At 47.7% G+C, this 16,985-nt stretch overlaps 1 protein-coding gene across 1 annotated transcript in view; it reads right to left on the bottom strand.

Moving 5' to 3' along the window:
* Positions 1 to 15,659, bottom strand: part of CDH1 (cadherin 1) — an 83,693-nt gene extending 68,034 nt beyond the window's left edge. Inside the window, exons 1-2 of the mRNA XM_077755657.1 lie at positions 15,516 to 15,659; positions 14,552 to 14,666 (exon numbers count right to left, since the gene is read on the bottom strand). Coding sequence (XP_077611783.1) covers positions 14,552 to 14,666; positions 15,516 to 15,563 — 163 coding nt within the window. The 5' untranslated portion in view covers positions 15,564 to 15,659. The remainder of the gene's footprint in view (positions 1 to 14,551; positions 14,667 to 15,515) is intronic.
* Positions 15,660 to 16,985: the final 1,326 nt, after the last annotated feature.

Raw genomic sequence — 16,985 nt, 5'->3', positions numbered from 1 at the left:
TGTGAGATCATGACCTGAGCCAAAGTCTGACGCTTAACCGACTGAGCCACCCAGGCACCCCCCCCCACCCCCAAAGAACAGATTTTTTTAAAATATACTCTTTGATTTTAATACTGAACAATTCCAAATCTTCCTCTGGAGGGAGGGTCTGAGGGCTACAGAGATCTTGTAGTTCACAGTCTGGAACAGGGCTACAGATGCAAGACGATGCTGGGGTTAACTACAGATGTTCTCAGGGGCACAAATGGAAAAGGAGCTATCAGTACACAGAACGTGGAACCTATGTTTCCAATGCTTGAAACCAATCTCAGAAATCTCCCTCCCGGCTAGGTTTCTTCCCCATTTCCGTTCAGCCCATTCTCCACGGGGCCATAGCCTTTACAAGTATTTCAAAGCAGATTAATTGGTTCTCTGCTTTCTCAAAAGGCCAGCAGCAGAGACCATGGTAGTTAGTCATCCATAAAACTCACCACTTGCAGAGGCTTAAGGATCCTGGGCCATGGGGAAAGAACAGTCATACTGAACTGCTGATAGGCTCAGTGGGAGACTGGGCAGCAACCCCTGGCAAGAATAAACTCATCAGTTCCGATGAGAGAAGCTGCCCTGGGCTCAGGACTAATGATGACCCTATTTCCTGCAGCATCAGGAAGTCCTAAAAACCCAGTACTTCTCCCATACCCAGGACGGGCTGGGGAAGGAATCTGTCTCCTATGATCCATGACCATCCCAGGGGCCACAGATACCTCCATATCACAAGCATCCTGCACATAGCATCTAGAATGCTCTTGACAGGGGCGCCTGGCTGGCTCAGTCTGTTAAGTGTCTGATTCTTGGTTTCAGCTCAGATCATGATCTCAAGGTTCATGGGTTTGAGTCCTACATCGGCTTCATGCTGACAGCATAGAGCCTGCTTGAGATTCTCTCTCCCACTTTCAAAATAAATAAACTTAAAAGAAATGAGGACAATCTCCAAGAAGTATCAGGTAAAGAAAACAAGGTACAGAACAATGTATATAATATGCTATCTTCGTGTTAAAGGGTGGGTGGGGGGTGGCAATACGTATCTATACAAACTTAAGTCAAGGAACACTGGGGGTGCGCCTGGGTGGTTGAGTGTCCGACTTCGGCTCAGGTCATGATCTCGCAGTTCGTGGGTTCAAGCCCCGCATCAGGCTCTGTGCTGACAGCTCGGAGCCTGGAGCCTGCTTCAGATTCTGTGTCTCCCTCTCCCTCTGCCCCACTCACACTCTGTCTCCCTTTCTCAAAAAGAAATAAACATTAAAAAAAAAAACCACTGGGAAAATCTATTAAATAATAACAGTACCCATGAAAGGGACCTGAGCAGTTGGGAGTTCACAAAAAAGCACCAGCAGGTACAGGAAGTACATGGGTGGTGGCATAAGCTTTGGGTTAGTAAACTAGGGTTCAGATCACTGCCATTTCCTAGCTCTGTGGTCTTGGGCAAGTCGCTAACTCTGGGGTCTGTTTCCTCCTCTGTAAAATGGAGAGAATACTAGTGTCAAGTTCATAGGATTATTGAACCAATAGGTTTGACTGTAAATTAGCATAAAGTGGCTTCATGATGGTGTCCCTGGTTGGCAGTGCTTGACATAGACAAACAATATGCATTCGAATGGGTGTTACGTAGACAATATCTTAGATTTGGAAGATCAAGGAGCAAAGACACCGGGGATGGAGCCCTTCCTCATCCGTAATCCTCCTCTCTGGCTCCTTCAGTCTCTTAACACTTGTACAGTTTTTCACCCCCCCTTGACACAAATCTAAAGCAGAAACATCTCATAATAAAAACTCAATACTTAAAAGTGTTTGCTATGTGCCAGGCACTGAGAGCACGCTATCTCACTGACTCCTCTCTCAACCCTGTAAGGCAGGAACTACAATTTTATCCTTTTTTTATTTTTATTTTTATTTTTTTTAATGTTTATTCATTTCTGAGAGAGAGACAGAGACAGACAGTGAGCGGGGTAGGGGCAGAGAGAGACACAGAATCCTAAGCAGGCTCCTAAGCTGTCAGCACAGAGCCTGAGGCAGGGCTGGAACCCATGAACTGCAAGATCATGACCTGAGCCAAAGTCAGTCACTCAACCAACTGAGCCACGCAGGCGCCCTCTTATTCCCTTTGTAAGGTGAGAAGACTAGGGCACAGAAAGGTTAAAAAACTTACCCAAGGTCACGTGACAAGTAAGACTCAGAATTTTAACCCAGACAATTCTGCTTCTCCTAGTGCCTTCCCCAATTCATCTTTACTCTCGGAGGCGGCTAAAGGAGACTCTTTCCTTCACTTTACAAGATAAAAGAGAAACAAATAAGCACTGAAGATTGCTGACATCAAATCTGTTGAAACTGGGAGTGCAACCTCACACCTGGTAAAGTTTTCAGAGCTGAACCACCTCCCAGGTATTTCATTCCCAAAGTTTTTAAGTACTCCCATGGTTCAGGAGAGGTGATTAGCAGAAAGGAGGAAGAAAAAAAAAAAGAGAGAGAGAAATCTAAATTCTAAAGTCCAAAGAAAAATCAGCACAATTTACATGAAAGTTTCCAAATCAAAGATTTTAATGACAAGCTCTGAAACATCCATCTGGAAGGCATACAAGAGCATTTCTTTACCAACGCAGACTTAAGTCAGAAGGTACAGGAAGTACACCCACAAATTCTAATTTCTCCAGAAAGTTTAGTCATTATAAGCCCAGGAGTGGAGGTGCTAATGAAACCGGCCACATGAACTTCACTAAGCAGCTGCTGAGCCCTGTCATTTCTGCAAAACTCCGGGCTTCTTACAAAGAGGAAAGAGATCTTAGAGCCCGTATCCTGGGATTTATGACTAAGAGCAGTCGCCTAAAGTACCTGTTACTATGAATGTGAGGTCAGAGTGGACACAAGCTGATCCTGATAACCTCACAAGGAGAGGCCTCTCAGCCAGTGACTCAGTGCTCCACCCCACCTGTCAGTAAGAGCCCAGCCTATTGTCCCATGGCTGACTCAAAGGATGACGTTTTCTACAAAAAAGGCACAACTTTTCCCACAAACAACTTGGTCATCTTGTTCCCTCTTCAAATACTCCCACACAACTGTGATGAAGAATTTGAGGAGGAGGAAGTTTGCAGTCTTTGAAAGTCCTCATACTTCATTCTGACCAAGGAGGTCCTTGGACAGCAGTATACATATAACTCAACCCCCACCCCCAACCCACCCCCAACACACCCAAAGATGCCCAAGCACCATGATGTTTACAGGACAATCCCATCCCTCCGCCATGAGGAGGTTAAGAAAACCAGACTTAAAGCCATATTCCTCTTGGGCAACATGCCAATGGGCGGGTGGCTTGGAAAGCACATTAGATCCTGGTTTGAATCTGATACCTTTTAAAGGAGATGTGGTGACAATTAGCTCTCAGGATTATTCCTCTAAAAAAATACCTGCCCAAAGAATAGCCTTTTTCCCCACTCTGAGATATAGCTAACCTATAATGTATTAATTTCAGGTGTACAATGTATTAATTTCAGGTGTACAATGTATTAATTTCAGGTGTACAACATAGTGATTCACATTTAGACACATTACAAAGAGATCACGAGATAAGTCTAGCTACCATCTGCCACCATATAAAGTTGTTAGCTACTCTTTCTTAACTACATTTATATGCTAGGCAATGTATCCCGTATCTTAATAATTGGGAGTTTGTACCTTATAAAAAGAATAGTCTCAGGGTGCCTGTGTGGCTCAGTCGGTTGGGCGTCCGACTTCAGCTAAGGTCATGATCTCGCGGTTCATGGGTTTGAGCCCCACGTCGGGCTCTGTGCTGACAGCTCGGAGCCTGATGCCTGTTTCAGATTCTGTATCTCCCTCTCTCTCTGACTCTCCCCTGCTAATGCTGTCTCTCTTTCAGAAATAAATAAAACATTTAAAAATTTTTCTAATTAAAAAAAAGGAATATTTTACTTTTAAGAGAAGAGTCTTTAAACAGCACCAATTTGGACTTAAAAGAATGTGGCAAGTCCAGCTCCCTCAAAGACACAGTCCAATTCTAACATCTATTGAGCACCTCACTTCCTCAGGTCTTTACATAAATATGGTTTTTCTCAGTGATGATTCCCCCAATGTCTCCACTCCATCACACATAGTTCTTTCTATCCCCTTTCTTGCTGTATTTTTCTCCTTCCACAGATCACCAGGTTGTCTTCTCCTGCCTCCTCTGATCAGAAGGGAAGCTGCATGAGGGCAAGGATTTTTGTGTTTTGTCCCATTATAGCCTCAATGCCAGGTAAGCACAGTACTAGAGTTGGCAGGTGCTCCACATAAATGTGTTCGGTGATCCGATAGACGACTGTCATCTAAAAGGAGTTCTCTCCCCCTGTGACTTTGAGAGCAGGAATTACCCATTCTCTTCCCTTGGCCAACCACAGACCATCTGGTTAGTTGTCTTTGACTGCTGTGAAGAGCACAGGTTTTGCTGTCCAAAAGCCACCAGAACACCCACCCGGCCGACCTGCATTATCTTAGCCTCTCAGAGCCACAACTGTCACTTCTCACTGGTTGTGAGCTTGGAAGGGGAGAGACAGCATATGAGAGCAATGCTGTTTACGGATATAGAGGATGAAACAATAATGATTCTTTTTGGGAGAGAGCATGCATGTGCGTTCAAGTGGGGGAGGGGCAGAGAGAGAGAAAGAGAGAGAGAGAGAGAAAGAATCCAAGCAGGCTCCATGCTGACAGCACAGAGCCAAACTTGTGCCTGATAAGATCCATGAGATCATGACCCAAGCTGAAATCAAGAGTTGGATGCTTGACTGACCAAGTGAGCCACTTAGGTGCTCCAACAATGATTTTTTAGTAAGTATGTCTCAAATATTGCATGGGACATACTAATAAAAAATTTGTCACAGTTTATCTGAAATTCAAATATAAATGAGCGTCTGTATTTTTATTTGCTAAATCTGGCAACTTTGCCCGTTAGGCAGTTACCTTCCTGAAGGCAGGGTAATGTATCTTACAGAATTGCCATATAGTACCTTCTCAATACTCATTGATCAGATGGATTTTGGAGTTGTGAGATTTCTATCTTGGCCTTGAGCTGCTAACTAAGTTGGCTTTAAATTTTTCTCTTGGGAGTTTTTTGCATCACACAGCAAGTTGCTTCCAGGCTTCTGTGCATTGCCAACATCTGGGAAGAATGGATACCAGGTCTTGAACAATTAATGGCCCTCAAGGAGGGTGCAGATACCCAGGAAGGTATTGGCTGCATCTGGAAGTCTTGCTTAAGGAAGGTGTTACCCAGACAATAGGAAACCCAACAGATGGCCCTGGACAGCTCAGATATCTGTTTAGATTTTGATCTGGTGCTTCCTTACACCAAGAAGTGTGGGCAGAAATGGCTCCTCTGACCTTTAGACTCTAGATTGCAAGCTGTTTTGTGACAAGACAATTAGGTAAGGTTACACCAGAGGTGTGCAGGTCTCCGAGAAGCTAGAGTGCCAAGCAGAGACACATGCCCTGTAAATGTCCCCTCCTCCTCATGTCCTTCTATGGCTCATACTGACAAAGTTCTAGCTTTTCTTAAAAACAAAAAGCACTCTGGGATATCTCCTAAATATAAGAATATATATAGGTCTACACACACACACATTCTCTCTTTCTCTCTCTCTGAAACCTCATTTATTCATTCAACAAATACGGGGTGCCTGGGTGGCTTAGTCATTAAGAGTCCGACTTTCGCTTAGGTCATGATCTCGAGGTTCGTGGTTTCGAGCCCCGCGTCGGGCTCTGTGCTGACTACCAGCTCAGAGCCTGGAGCCTGTTTCAGTCTGTGACTCCCTCTCTCTCTGACCCTCTCCTGCTCACGCTGTCTCTCTCTCTCTCTCCTAGACATAAATAAAACATTAAAAAAAAATATTTATTGAGCCCCTATTATGTGCCAGGCACTGCTCTAGACACAACACACCCTGTGAAATATACAAGAGGAAATTCCCTGGCTTCGTGAAGCTTCTGTTCTACTGGGAGGAGACAGAAAATGGACAGGAGAGTGGGGCACCTGGGTGGCTCAGTTGCTTAAGCGTCCAACTTCAGCTCAGGTCGTGATCTCACAGTTCGTGAGTTTGAGTCCCGCGTCAAGCTCTGTGCTGAGAGCTTGGAGCCTGCTTCAGATTCTGTGTCTCCCTCTCTCTCAGCCCCTTCCCCACTCATGCTCTGTCCTCTCTCTCTCTAAAAAAATAACATTTTAAAAAATTGTTTTAAAAAAGAAAATGGACAGGAGAAATAAGTGAAATACATAGCATGCTAGATGGTGAAAAGTGCTACAGAGGAAAACAAAGCAAAGGAGGAAGGGGAGTGCTAGGAGAAGACATAACTATCTCAAATAGGAGCTCAAGAAAGGCTTCACTGAGAGGGTGACATGTGAGCAAAAACATGTTGAATGAGCCATGGGACACCTGGGTGTCTCAGTCAGTAGAGTATTTGACTCTTGATCTTGCGGTCGGGAGTTCAAGCCCTACACTGGGAATACAACTTACGTAAAAATAAAGTAAGTGAGTGAGCCATACAGATTATCAGGGAAAAGTATTAATGACAGAGGTAACAGCCAGTGCAAAGGCCCGAGGTAGAAGTGTGTCTGGTGTGTTTCTAGGTATAGTCAAGAAGAAATGATGGCAAGAAGGAAAGGGTAGGGGAAGTATTTGGGGTGGGGAGCAGATCATGGAGGCCTTGCATATCATAGAAAGGACTCTGACTTATATTCTGTGTGAAATGAGGAATCACTAGCCAATTTTGACTTTTTAACTTAATTTTTCTTAATTGAAGTATATTTGACAGACATTATATTGGTTTTAGGCGTGCAACATACTATTCACTATTTATATTAACTTAAATTTTATTTATTTATTTAGGCATCATGCCCAACTCAGGGGCTTGAACTCACAACCCTGAGATTAAGACCTGAGCTGAGATGAAGAGTTGGACACTTAACCAACTAAGCACCCAGGAACTCCTTGGCTTAAATTTTAAAAACTATCACTGGTGGCTGCTAGATGGAAAAAAGGCTGTCGGGGGAGGGGCAGGAGAGAATAATCTAGGTGAAGATACTCTACAACTTCCTTCAGGAAAACTCTTCTGGGAACAGAGAAGGTGTGTGCGTGTGTCTGAATGCCAAACCACAGAAACAGGTGTTCTCCAAAGCCTTCAACTTGCCCAGGTACCATAAATCTGAAAGGCTTTCAGCTTGTTACAAGTTTTCCTAATTACAAAGCCCACTAATTATCATCTAGGCCTTGGCCAATTATCCCACGGGGTCCTGTGCTGGCCACCATTTATTTACGATTATATCTACGATTTTACTCGTAGTGAACAGGTTCAACCTTTCCAGACAGGCCTGCATTAGATTCCAGCAGGAACACCTGAGCTCACAGAGATCTGGGCCCAAATCTCTCCCGCACCTTGAAAAGTCCCAGTTTGATGGGGAGGGCGGCGGGGCGCGCCTGGGTGGCTCAGTTGGTTAAGCATCTGACTTCGGCTCACGTCGTCATCTCCCAGTTCCCGCACTGGCAGCTCAGAGCCTGGACCCTGCTTCAGATTCTGTGTCTCCCTCTCTCTGCCTCTTCCCCTGCTCACACTCTGTTTCTCTCTCTCTCTCTCAAAAATAAATAAGGGGTGCCTGGGTGGCTTAGTCGGTTAAGCGTCCGACTTTCGCTTGGGTCATGATCTCGCGGTTCGTGGGTTCGAGCCCCGCGTCGGGCTCTGTGCTGACTGCCAGTTCAGAGCCTGGAGCCTGTTTCAGTCTGTGACTCCCTCTCTCTCTGACCCTCCCCTGCTCACGCTGTCTCTCTCTCTCTCTCTCCTAAAAATAAATAAAACATTTAAAAAAATAAATACATAAATAAATAATTTTTTTAAAAGGGCGGTTCAGCTAGCATTTATTTGGAAGTGAAAGTAACAGGCAAGCAGGCTGCAAGTTACCCACATATGAAAGACAAAAGAGATCTTTCAAAAGCAAAAGAGGATGAATTCCAGCATCACAGTTAAAATTAGTGAGACACAAAAGGTATAAAGACATCTTTTCCAAGGGGAAGGTGGGAAATCCTTTCCCTCTGAAAGGGGGCTCAGCCTCCACTGGAGATGCAGTTTGGCCTCAAGGCTGAGGAGGGACACGGTGAGGGCGCAAGGCTTGGAAGATAACCCAGCTTTGCCAGGTCCTGGGTTGGGGTGGTAAGGAGACTTTTTCACTGCCGACATTATATACATACATATTTTATTTAAATACATATATTTAACCAAGTGAATGATTTCTACTAAAAGAAAAGGAAGGAAAGAAGCGGGGGGAGAGAATAGAAAGAGAAAACCCGGGACACCTGGCTGGCTCAGTCGGTGAAGCATGTGACTCTTGATCTCGGGGTCATGCATTCAAGCCCCACATTGGGCATGGAGATCACTTAAATGAAACAACAGAGTAAACCCTCTACTACCTGCAGACTGAAGTCCAAGGTCCTGCGATAGCCCGGTTGTGGTCTACACCTAGGCATTCTCATCCTGGGACCCTCTCCTGCAAGCTACCGCCCTTGTTGTCCAAGAAAGCACAGCTCCAGCCTGGCTCCTTCATGCCCCGCCATGCCGTTGGGCACCCCATTTCCCACACCAGGAGAGTCTGTTCACCTCTGGCTGCCTAGAGCCTTATTGCTCACCAAAGCCCAGCAGGTAAAACTGAGCGCTTATCGAATCCTCTGAACATTTTCCCACCGCAGAGCCCTCCTGAGAATGTACTCAAATTACTCTCTGCAGGGGTCTCAGAGATTTCTGGAATCTCCTTGAGATCAGGGGCTGGGTCTTAAGTCAGTGTCCCCAGCAGTAAATACATAGTGGGGAGCTGGCTACTTCTCTGGGTCCCCTATTCCCACCCCATCTGCCCCCGCCCACACGCACAGAGCACTCCTTTACCAGTGCAGCGGAAGGACCAGACTTATCCCTTCCAGATCAAGGGTGTCCTTGGATCCCTGGCCTCAGGCTGAACAACCAGATGTTCATACCCTGGCTGACACCAGGTATTCACTCATCAAACATTTGTGACCTAGCTACTGGAGTTGTCCAGGACAACGAATCTGGTGGCAACAGACACCTGGGGAGCTTTTAAAAATGCCAGGTCCACAACCCCACTCTTGGAGACTGTAGCTCAATGAATCTGCAGGAGGGCAAATCTGCATCTCTGAAGTATTCCAGGTGATTCGCCGCTAAGCTAAGCCGTGCAGGTGACCCATACTCTCAGGGGCCAGGACAGAGCGTCTTTGGCAATTGGAAAACTGACGGTATCCTAAAGCATGTGTACTATAAAATAATTTAATTTCTTTAAAGATTTTAAGTAATCTCTACTCCCAACGCGGGGCTCAAACTTACAACCCCAAAGGGCACCTTTGTCGAACAAGCATTCAACTCTTGGTTTCAGCTCAGGTGGTGATCTCCTGATGGCGAGAGTGATCGCTCATGCTTGTGCTCGCTCTCGCTCTCAAAATAAATACACTAAAAATACAAAAAACTTACAACTCCAAAATCAAAAGTCTACCTCTGTACTCTACCGATTGAGCCAGCCAAGCGCCCCATGAAATAATTTTAAAAACCAGGCAGAAGCTGATGAGTTCAGGGTTGTTCTTGGTTTTCCCACCCCCGCTACCCCTCACCCCACCCCTCCCACTACAAGTGCAAACAATATTCACAGAGCAGGCCCCCAGGCAGCCCCACCAGAGTCCACTGCGCAGAGGCAAGCAAGGAGCCCTCACCGAATTCCCTCTCCTAGCAAAGGGCCCTTTGGTCTAGTCACTGTTTGCAGAGCAGTGTTTGCTTTAACACAGAAGTGGGAGAGTGAGGAAACTGGTTTGGCTGGTTTATGGGGTGGGAAGGAGCACAGAGAAAAGTTTTGAACGAAAGGTAAAACACATGGGAGAGACTCCAACAGAAAGCACCAAATACTCCAGAGGCTTTAATATTTGATATTCATTGAACATCTGGTACTATTATGCCCATTTTACAGATGAGAAAACTAAGGCTTAGAGGGTAAGGTCCTTAGCCAACCTCCCCTCAGGTGGCAAGGGACATTCCCTGGGTTTCAATCTAGGCAGTTTGACTCAGGAACCTTCTAAATGATGGAAATATGCCACCAGAGCCTTGGAGGGGGAGGAGAGGGATGGAGGATTAGATAGAAGAGGAAGGAAAGGGAATGTGCAAAAAGAAGATGGCTAAAGCCCTCCTGACAGTAGCAAGCATGAGCTGAAGTGTATGAAAGGTAAAAAAGTAGCAAGAAAGAGAGAGAGGCAGATAAAGGGTGAAAGGCCACCAAAAGAATTTCTTTTAATTGACCAAAGATGAAAAACACTTAAAAATGGCTGCCTTTCCCCTTTCAGATTCAGGTTTGAGGGCTCCAGCCTCTGCCCTCTGGCTTTCAGAAGGCAGCACTCAGCACGCTGTAATCCTGGGACATACTTATGGGGTAGCCCAGCTTCCAGAACCACCGACTGGGTGTGCAGCTCTCACATGCGTCTTAGGAAGTTCTAATAAACTCAACTCGCCCTGGCCTGTTTAGCTCAACATCTAGACTGGTCTGAGGCCAAAGAGTTTGAGAGGGGAAAAAAAATAAGCCAATGTATGAGAGATAATAAATATTTGTTCATTCTTTCATTTGTTCAAGATAATACTTGAGTGCCTACTCTGTCCCAAGAAATATGAGGCACCTTTTAATGAATCTTTCCTGTTTCTTTACATCATCTCTTTTGCTTTATGTTCAGCCCACACCTGCTTTATTCATTACTGTAACCCCAGAGTTACAGTAATGAACTCTTCTTACTCATTGGCTAGCCAAATAAACAAACGTGTCCATTTAACCCTCACAACGAACCGCTAAGTTATTACTCTCCCCCCACCCCATTTCACAGGTGGGAAAACCAAGGCTCACTGAAATAAAGTGATTTACCCAAAGTCACATAGCTAGGAGCTGAAAGGCAAACCTGGGCCTTTGATGTGCTTACTACTCACAAACTATCCTGACAAGCCATACAGACTTCATTCCCCTCCTTGAAGGCCTGAAGCCCTGAAAGGAGATGGGAGTTGAGGCAGAGGGGAAATTCAGAAAGTCTGAATTGTGACAGGTGCCTCTCGGGGATTTTAGGGTTTTGGCAGCTCCTGGGAGATGTGAGAGCTGATTGCTTCAGTGGCTGGCTTATCTGGGGTTACTCTTGGAAGGGAATGTGTAACAGACACCAAGGTGAGCATTTCGGAAGAAAAGTCTCACCCAATAAAAAGCCCCAGAGAGCAAACAGGGGTTTCCATAGCCATCTGGCAGAGGCAGGGCAGGTCCGGCAGCAGCCAGACTTCCTTACATAGCCTCGCAGGGCCCAGACCTTGGGAGGACCCAGAGCTCCTCCCTCAGTGAGGGACAGTAACCTTTGTCACAGATGTGAGTAATTGGGAAGTGAGTTTGAGGGACGGGGGAGTGGATATCTGATGATGTAAGGAGATCCCAAAGCAGGTTTCCGTATTTGTTTTTTTTTTTAAAGCCCAGTTTAATTAGGAGGCCTGCACCCTGTTTCTACCACCTTTCAGCACATCTTTTAGAAAGGGGGAAATGGATGTATTTAATCCACACAAGTGGGTGCTTGTGAGCTAGGTCAATCTATCAAGCGGCCAGAACTCAAACCCAAAAACATAAGCCCTGTGCACGCAAAACCAGGTGGCGAAGCAAAGCAACAAGAGATTGGTTTCCAAGCCTTCTGCTTGTTGCCCCCCCTTCCCCCCAAGCCTCAATCAACTTAAAGCTGAAGGCAACATGAAACCCAGAATAGTCTGGGTTTCTCAAACCAGTTTATGCTAGAAAAAAGAAAAATTATCAAACTAGAGAACCGGTTTGCTGTTTGTTTTTTTTTAACATTCTCCATTTTAGAACCTGGAAAGAGACCAATGACATAAATTCAAGGCTGAAACTGTGGGGTCATCTATCTCATAGAGCACAACAATCACCCCAGCAAACCACTCCAGGGTGCCCCGAGTTCGGTGGTCAAACCTTATTCATGACACCCTACAGCCAATGCGGACAAAAAGTAACAGGTTTCTTATTTTCAAACTCCCGTGGAGCGAAGTGTCCAGGGAGTGAAGGTTTAAACCTGGTGCTACTGTCCCACCCCTCAGCTTCCCTGGAGGGTCCAAAGGGAGTGAGGTCACCACCCTAAATCCTAGCCGCCTGTTTAAATCAGAGCCAGTCTTCCCAGGTGGCATGTGTGATTTTACCAGAAGGGCGCTTCTGTCCTGGGGTAATTCCACACTGGATTGGGGGGAAAGCCCAAAACAGTGAAATGTCAGAAAATCTGTTGATGGGATGGGCCTTGGACACAAAGGAAACTGAAACCAGCCACACAGGCAGCTTTCAGAAGCTGCTGCTCCCACCAAGATCACCGCCACAGGCCTCCCTCCACTTCCCACCTGTCCTGACCCATCTCCATCGCCACCACCTCCTCTTCTCTGGGCCCTGCCTATCAACACCTCTGCTCTCTCAGTGCACAGGGAAGACAACGTTTACTGCACAATGGACATTAATTCTCCAAACACCTTCTTTCTTTTCTTGAAATTACTGAGAGCGGAGAGAACAGGACACAGACCAGCTGTGGATCTCTGAACACATTCCTAAATTGCTTTATGTTTCAATTTCCTCCCCTGAAAAATAGAAATAACAATAGTGCCTACTCTCATAAGGTTCTTGGGAATATATATGTATATTTTTTTAATGTTTGTTTATTTTTGAGAGAAAGAGAGCAAGTGGGGGCAGGGCAGAGGAGAGCAGGCTATGCACTGACAGCAGAGAGCCCGATGGGAGGCTCAAACCCACAAAATGGGGGATCATGGGCCAAAGTCAGACACCTAACCGACGGGGCCACCCAGGTGCCCCAGTTCTTGGGAATATTAAATGGGATAAAATGGAGCACTTGCCCCAGAGTCTGATTCAAAAGGAATAGGCTACTATTAATAATGGTAATATTTATAGTATTATGCAGCAATATTCTTGATCAGACCAAGAGCTTGGCCGGGGAAGGAGGGGCGCAGGAATGATAAAAGCCAGCCTCACTCGCACCTGGACTTCCCAAATGTCTTGGTGCTGGAAAACAAAGTGACCAGCACTTGTCTTGGAACAGCCTCAGATACACAGGCCCTCACACCCCCAATTTCTAACCCCTGCCCCGATCTTCAAGGCCGGATCAACTTTGCCTCCTCCAAGAAGCCAGCCCTCACTGCCAACTGATACTCATCAAAACATCCCACTCTGCCCACATTCTTTGGCACCTGAATGCCCATGTCCCACAGTGCCCTCTCAGTGGGTCCTGGGGCATTCTCCATAATCTGCTGGAACGTGAAATACCAACAGCAGGCTGGAGTGTCCCCGTATCTCCTCAATTCATTCCTGAGTTGCCCAGCACAGGGCTGGACAGAATATCAACCATCGACTAATGGTGGACCCACTGCAAAATCAGACAGACACTTCCTTTCTCACTTCATAGAAAGCTCCACACAACAAAGGCCTCAGAAAAGCAAGTATGTTTAATCAATGAGGCTGCAGTTTCTCTGTTTGGGGGGGGGGGGGGGCGGGGGGGCATGCCACCCACTATTGGAACAACTTCCAAAATTCAAACGATTTTCACACAACAGTGTGATTGCTTAAGTTTTCATGTGGCCAAAGACTGGAAGAATAAATGCACTGAATTTCCTCAGGGGAATTGTGGGTGATTTCTCATTTTAAAAAGTGTTTCTTTTATAGTTATGATACTTGCCCAATCAACTAAAATCAAGAGGAAGAAGTCGTTTGGTAGGAAATAAGCATCTGGGAATCAATGAAACCAGAAGAGAAACCAAGCTTCCCTTGCTCTCTCACTTCTGGACAACAGTGAAGTGAAATAAAGCAAACTCTAGAATCCTGATTATCACAGCGATAAGGCCTAGAAGTAAATTGTGTGCGTTTTCATTCCCGGAGTCACAGCTACTGGGTTCCCCCCCCCCCAAAACCATTTTTTCTTGGGGGAATAGTAACTGTATCAAAATGTTTTCATCTCTTTGAACAAATGCCACAACCCAGGCACCTCAGTCATCCCAGAAATGATGCTGAATGGGGCCTGGGAATCAACCTAGTTCAAATTCCTGCTCCACAGACCTCGGGCAAGTGGACTCCACCCTCTGAGCCTCCGTTTGCTCATCTGCAAAACGGGAATTACAGCAGCCCCTCCTACCCCACACATCAGGTTTTAGCCGCCTGAAATGACAGACTCTCAAGTGGTCAGGACAATCTGAGACACATTAAAGGTCTCTAAACAAATGCGCCCCCCTCCCAATATAATTACCATACCATAGCTCTCTTAACCACAGTCAAAGTTTAGATCCTTATATCCGTGTAAATTCCAAAGCGGTGCCATTTGAGCCAGGAAAAAGGGGCCTACTCAGTCCAGCCCACAGCCGTGGGCGCAATTTCTCGGACGGTTCCCACTCCCACCGCACCCAGCTCAGGACCCCGGCGGGACGCCCTCACCTCTGCCCAGGACTCGGCCTCTCTCCAAATGTCGCCGGGGCACCGTGAACGTGTAGCTGTCGGCGCCAAAGCCAGGACGGCAGGGCTCCGGCTCCTGGCAGAGCCCTGATGTGACCTGGAGTAAGGAAAAGGTATGGAACCAGGGTAGGACATGGGGGGGGGGGGTTCCCCTCCTGCCCACACCGAAACCAACCGCGCCGCCCCTCCCTTGCTCCCAGCGTCGGCCTGTGGGAGGGATCCACCCTCACCCCCAACCCCCAGGGCAGGCAGCCACGCCAAACTCTTTCATTCTGAAACTTGCTGCCGCCAAGCCCCCAGGTACTCCCGGGAGAGGGGGGCTGCGGGATCAATCTCCTCCCGACCAACTACCCCCTTTCTTTCTAGTCCCCTCCTTAATTTCACTGGAGGCATCTTTACACTTCGCTTACCTTATACCAGGGACACCCCACTCCTAAATCTAGTTCCTCACACCGAGGGGCGCTCCGACCCCTGTTGAACCCACGGCGCCCCCATACCCGTTTACTACCCTTTCTTTACAGGCAGGTGCCTTTGTTTCGATTGGTTTCCCTTTCCTTACCTCAGGGGTCGTCTCCACTACTCCTGGCTCCCCCTGACTTGCAGCAGGACCCCCCTTTTCTGTACCCCAGCCCCCACCCTGCTGCACGCTCCCCACTGCCCGCCCCTAGCCTGTACCGCCGCCAGCTCGGAGTCCCCAGACCCCGCAGCGAGGCTCGCCCTCCACCTCCGGTATTTGCGCGAGGGAGTGGGCAAAGCCACGCTCTCTGCACCCGCACTCGCTCCCACTCCCACCTCCATGGAGCCCGGGGCGCCGCGCAGCTTCCAGGCGATTCCTGGACCTAAACTTTCTTGGAAGAAGAGGGGACGAGAGGAGAGAGGAAGGGGCCGGGGCGCGTGATGGTGGGGCCGGAAGGCGTCCCCAGCAAAGCCAAGGGACCCGACGTACCTGTAGCAGCAGCAGGAGCGCGGAGACGCTACGGGACGGAGGGCCCATGGCGGGCCGGGCAGAGGTCGGGTCGGGCTGGGTCCCGCGGAGCTGAGCCGGGCTAGAGGACTGCGGCACTTCCGCGAACTCGCAGGTGCTCCGCAGTTCCCGACGCCACTGAGCCGGGCCCCGTCGCGGCCGCCAGGTGAGCCTGGAAGGCACCGCCCCCGGCACCGCTGATTGGGGCACACCTGCGAACCGCAGCCAATGAGCGGCAAGGGCTCGGTCTCCGCTTCCTCCGCGGGAGGGGGCGGTCGGCCGGCCCCAGATCCCGCCTCGCAGCCTCCAGCCGACCGGCTGAGCGGCTGGCCGGCGATTGCTAGTCTGGGGAGGGAATAGGGACTCCAAGATTCCTGTTCCCACCCAGCTCCCTCCCATCCGCACAGTGGCTCACTAACACCTGGGGGCAGAAAGGACTCTTCTCTTTATCTGGCCTGTCTTCTTAACTGCAGGTCTCCACAGGTTCGCGAGTGTACAAATCAATCCACTGGGCAGGACCCACCTTTGAAGTCTCAGTTTCTTCACCTTCCAAATGGGAATAATAATCATAAAATCCTCTCAATGTTGTTGTGAGGTTGCCAGCCAATTAATAAGACCAAAGTTTTGGGGCGCCTGGCTGGCTCCCTCGGTAGAACATCTTGATCTCAAGGGTGCGAGCATTGGGCATGGAGCCTACTTAAAAAAATAAATAAATGAAAATAAATAGGGGCGCCTGGGTGGCTTAGTCGGTTAAGCGTCCGACTTTCGCTTAGGTCATGATCTCGCGGTTCGTGGGTTCGGGCCCCGCGTCGGGCTCTGTGCTGACTGCCAGCTCAGAGCCTGGAGCCTATTTCAGAGTCTGTGTCTCCCTCTCTCTCTGGCCCTCCCCTGCTCACGCTGTCTCTCTCTCTCTCTCTCCTAGAAATAAATAAAACATTTAAAAAAATTAAAAAAAAAAAGAAAATAAATAAATAACGGGCGCCTGGGTGGCTCGGTCGGCTAAGCGACCAAGTCTTGGTTTGCGCTCAGGTCATGATCTCACAGTTTTGTGAGTTCCAGCTCCGAGTGGGGCTCTGCACTGACTGAGCGGAGACTGCTTGGGATGTTCTCTCTCTCCCTCTGTCTGCCCCTCCCCAACTCGTGCTGTCTCTGCCTCTCTCAACTGAATGAATGAATGAATGAGTGAATGAATGAATGAATAAGTAAATAAATAAATAAAACCAATGTTTCCTGCGCCATAAAACTCTATACAGATGTGAAGGATAAAGATAATAATAGCAACAATAGGTGAGAGCATTGAAAGGTACTGTGCCAGGCTCTATGCTAAGCATTTAACATTGACCCTCTCACTTAATCTCATCTCCAAAACAACCCAAGAGCTTTTATTATTCTCATTTGCTAGCAACTGAGGCATAAAGTTTGGGAAGCCAGTAGGAAGTGAGGGAGGTCCTC

The sequence above is a fragment of the Crocuta crocuta genome, unplaced genomic scaffold (genome assembly GCF_008692635.1).
Source record: "Crocuta crocuta isolate KB4526 unplaced genomic scaffold, BGI_CrCroc_1.0 scaffold152, whole genome shotgun sequence".
In the NCBI taxonomy this organism is placed as follows: domain Eukaryota; kingdom Metazoa; phylum Chordata; class Mammalia; order Carnivora; family Hyaenidae; genus Crocuta; species Crocuta crocuta.
The sequence above is the reverse complement of the archived record's forward strand: the minus strand, read 5'-3'. Positions and strand labels throughout refer to the sequence as shown.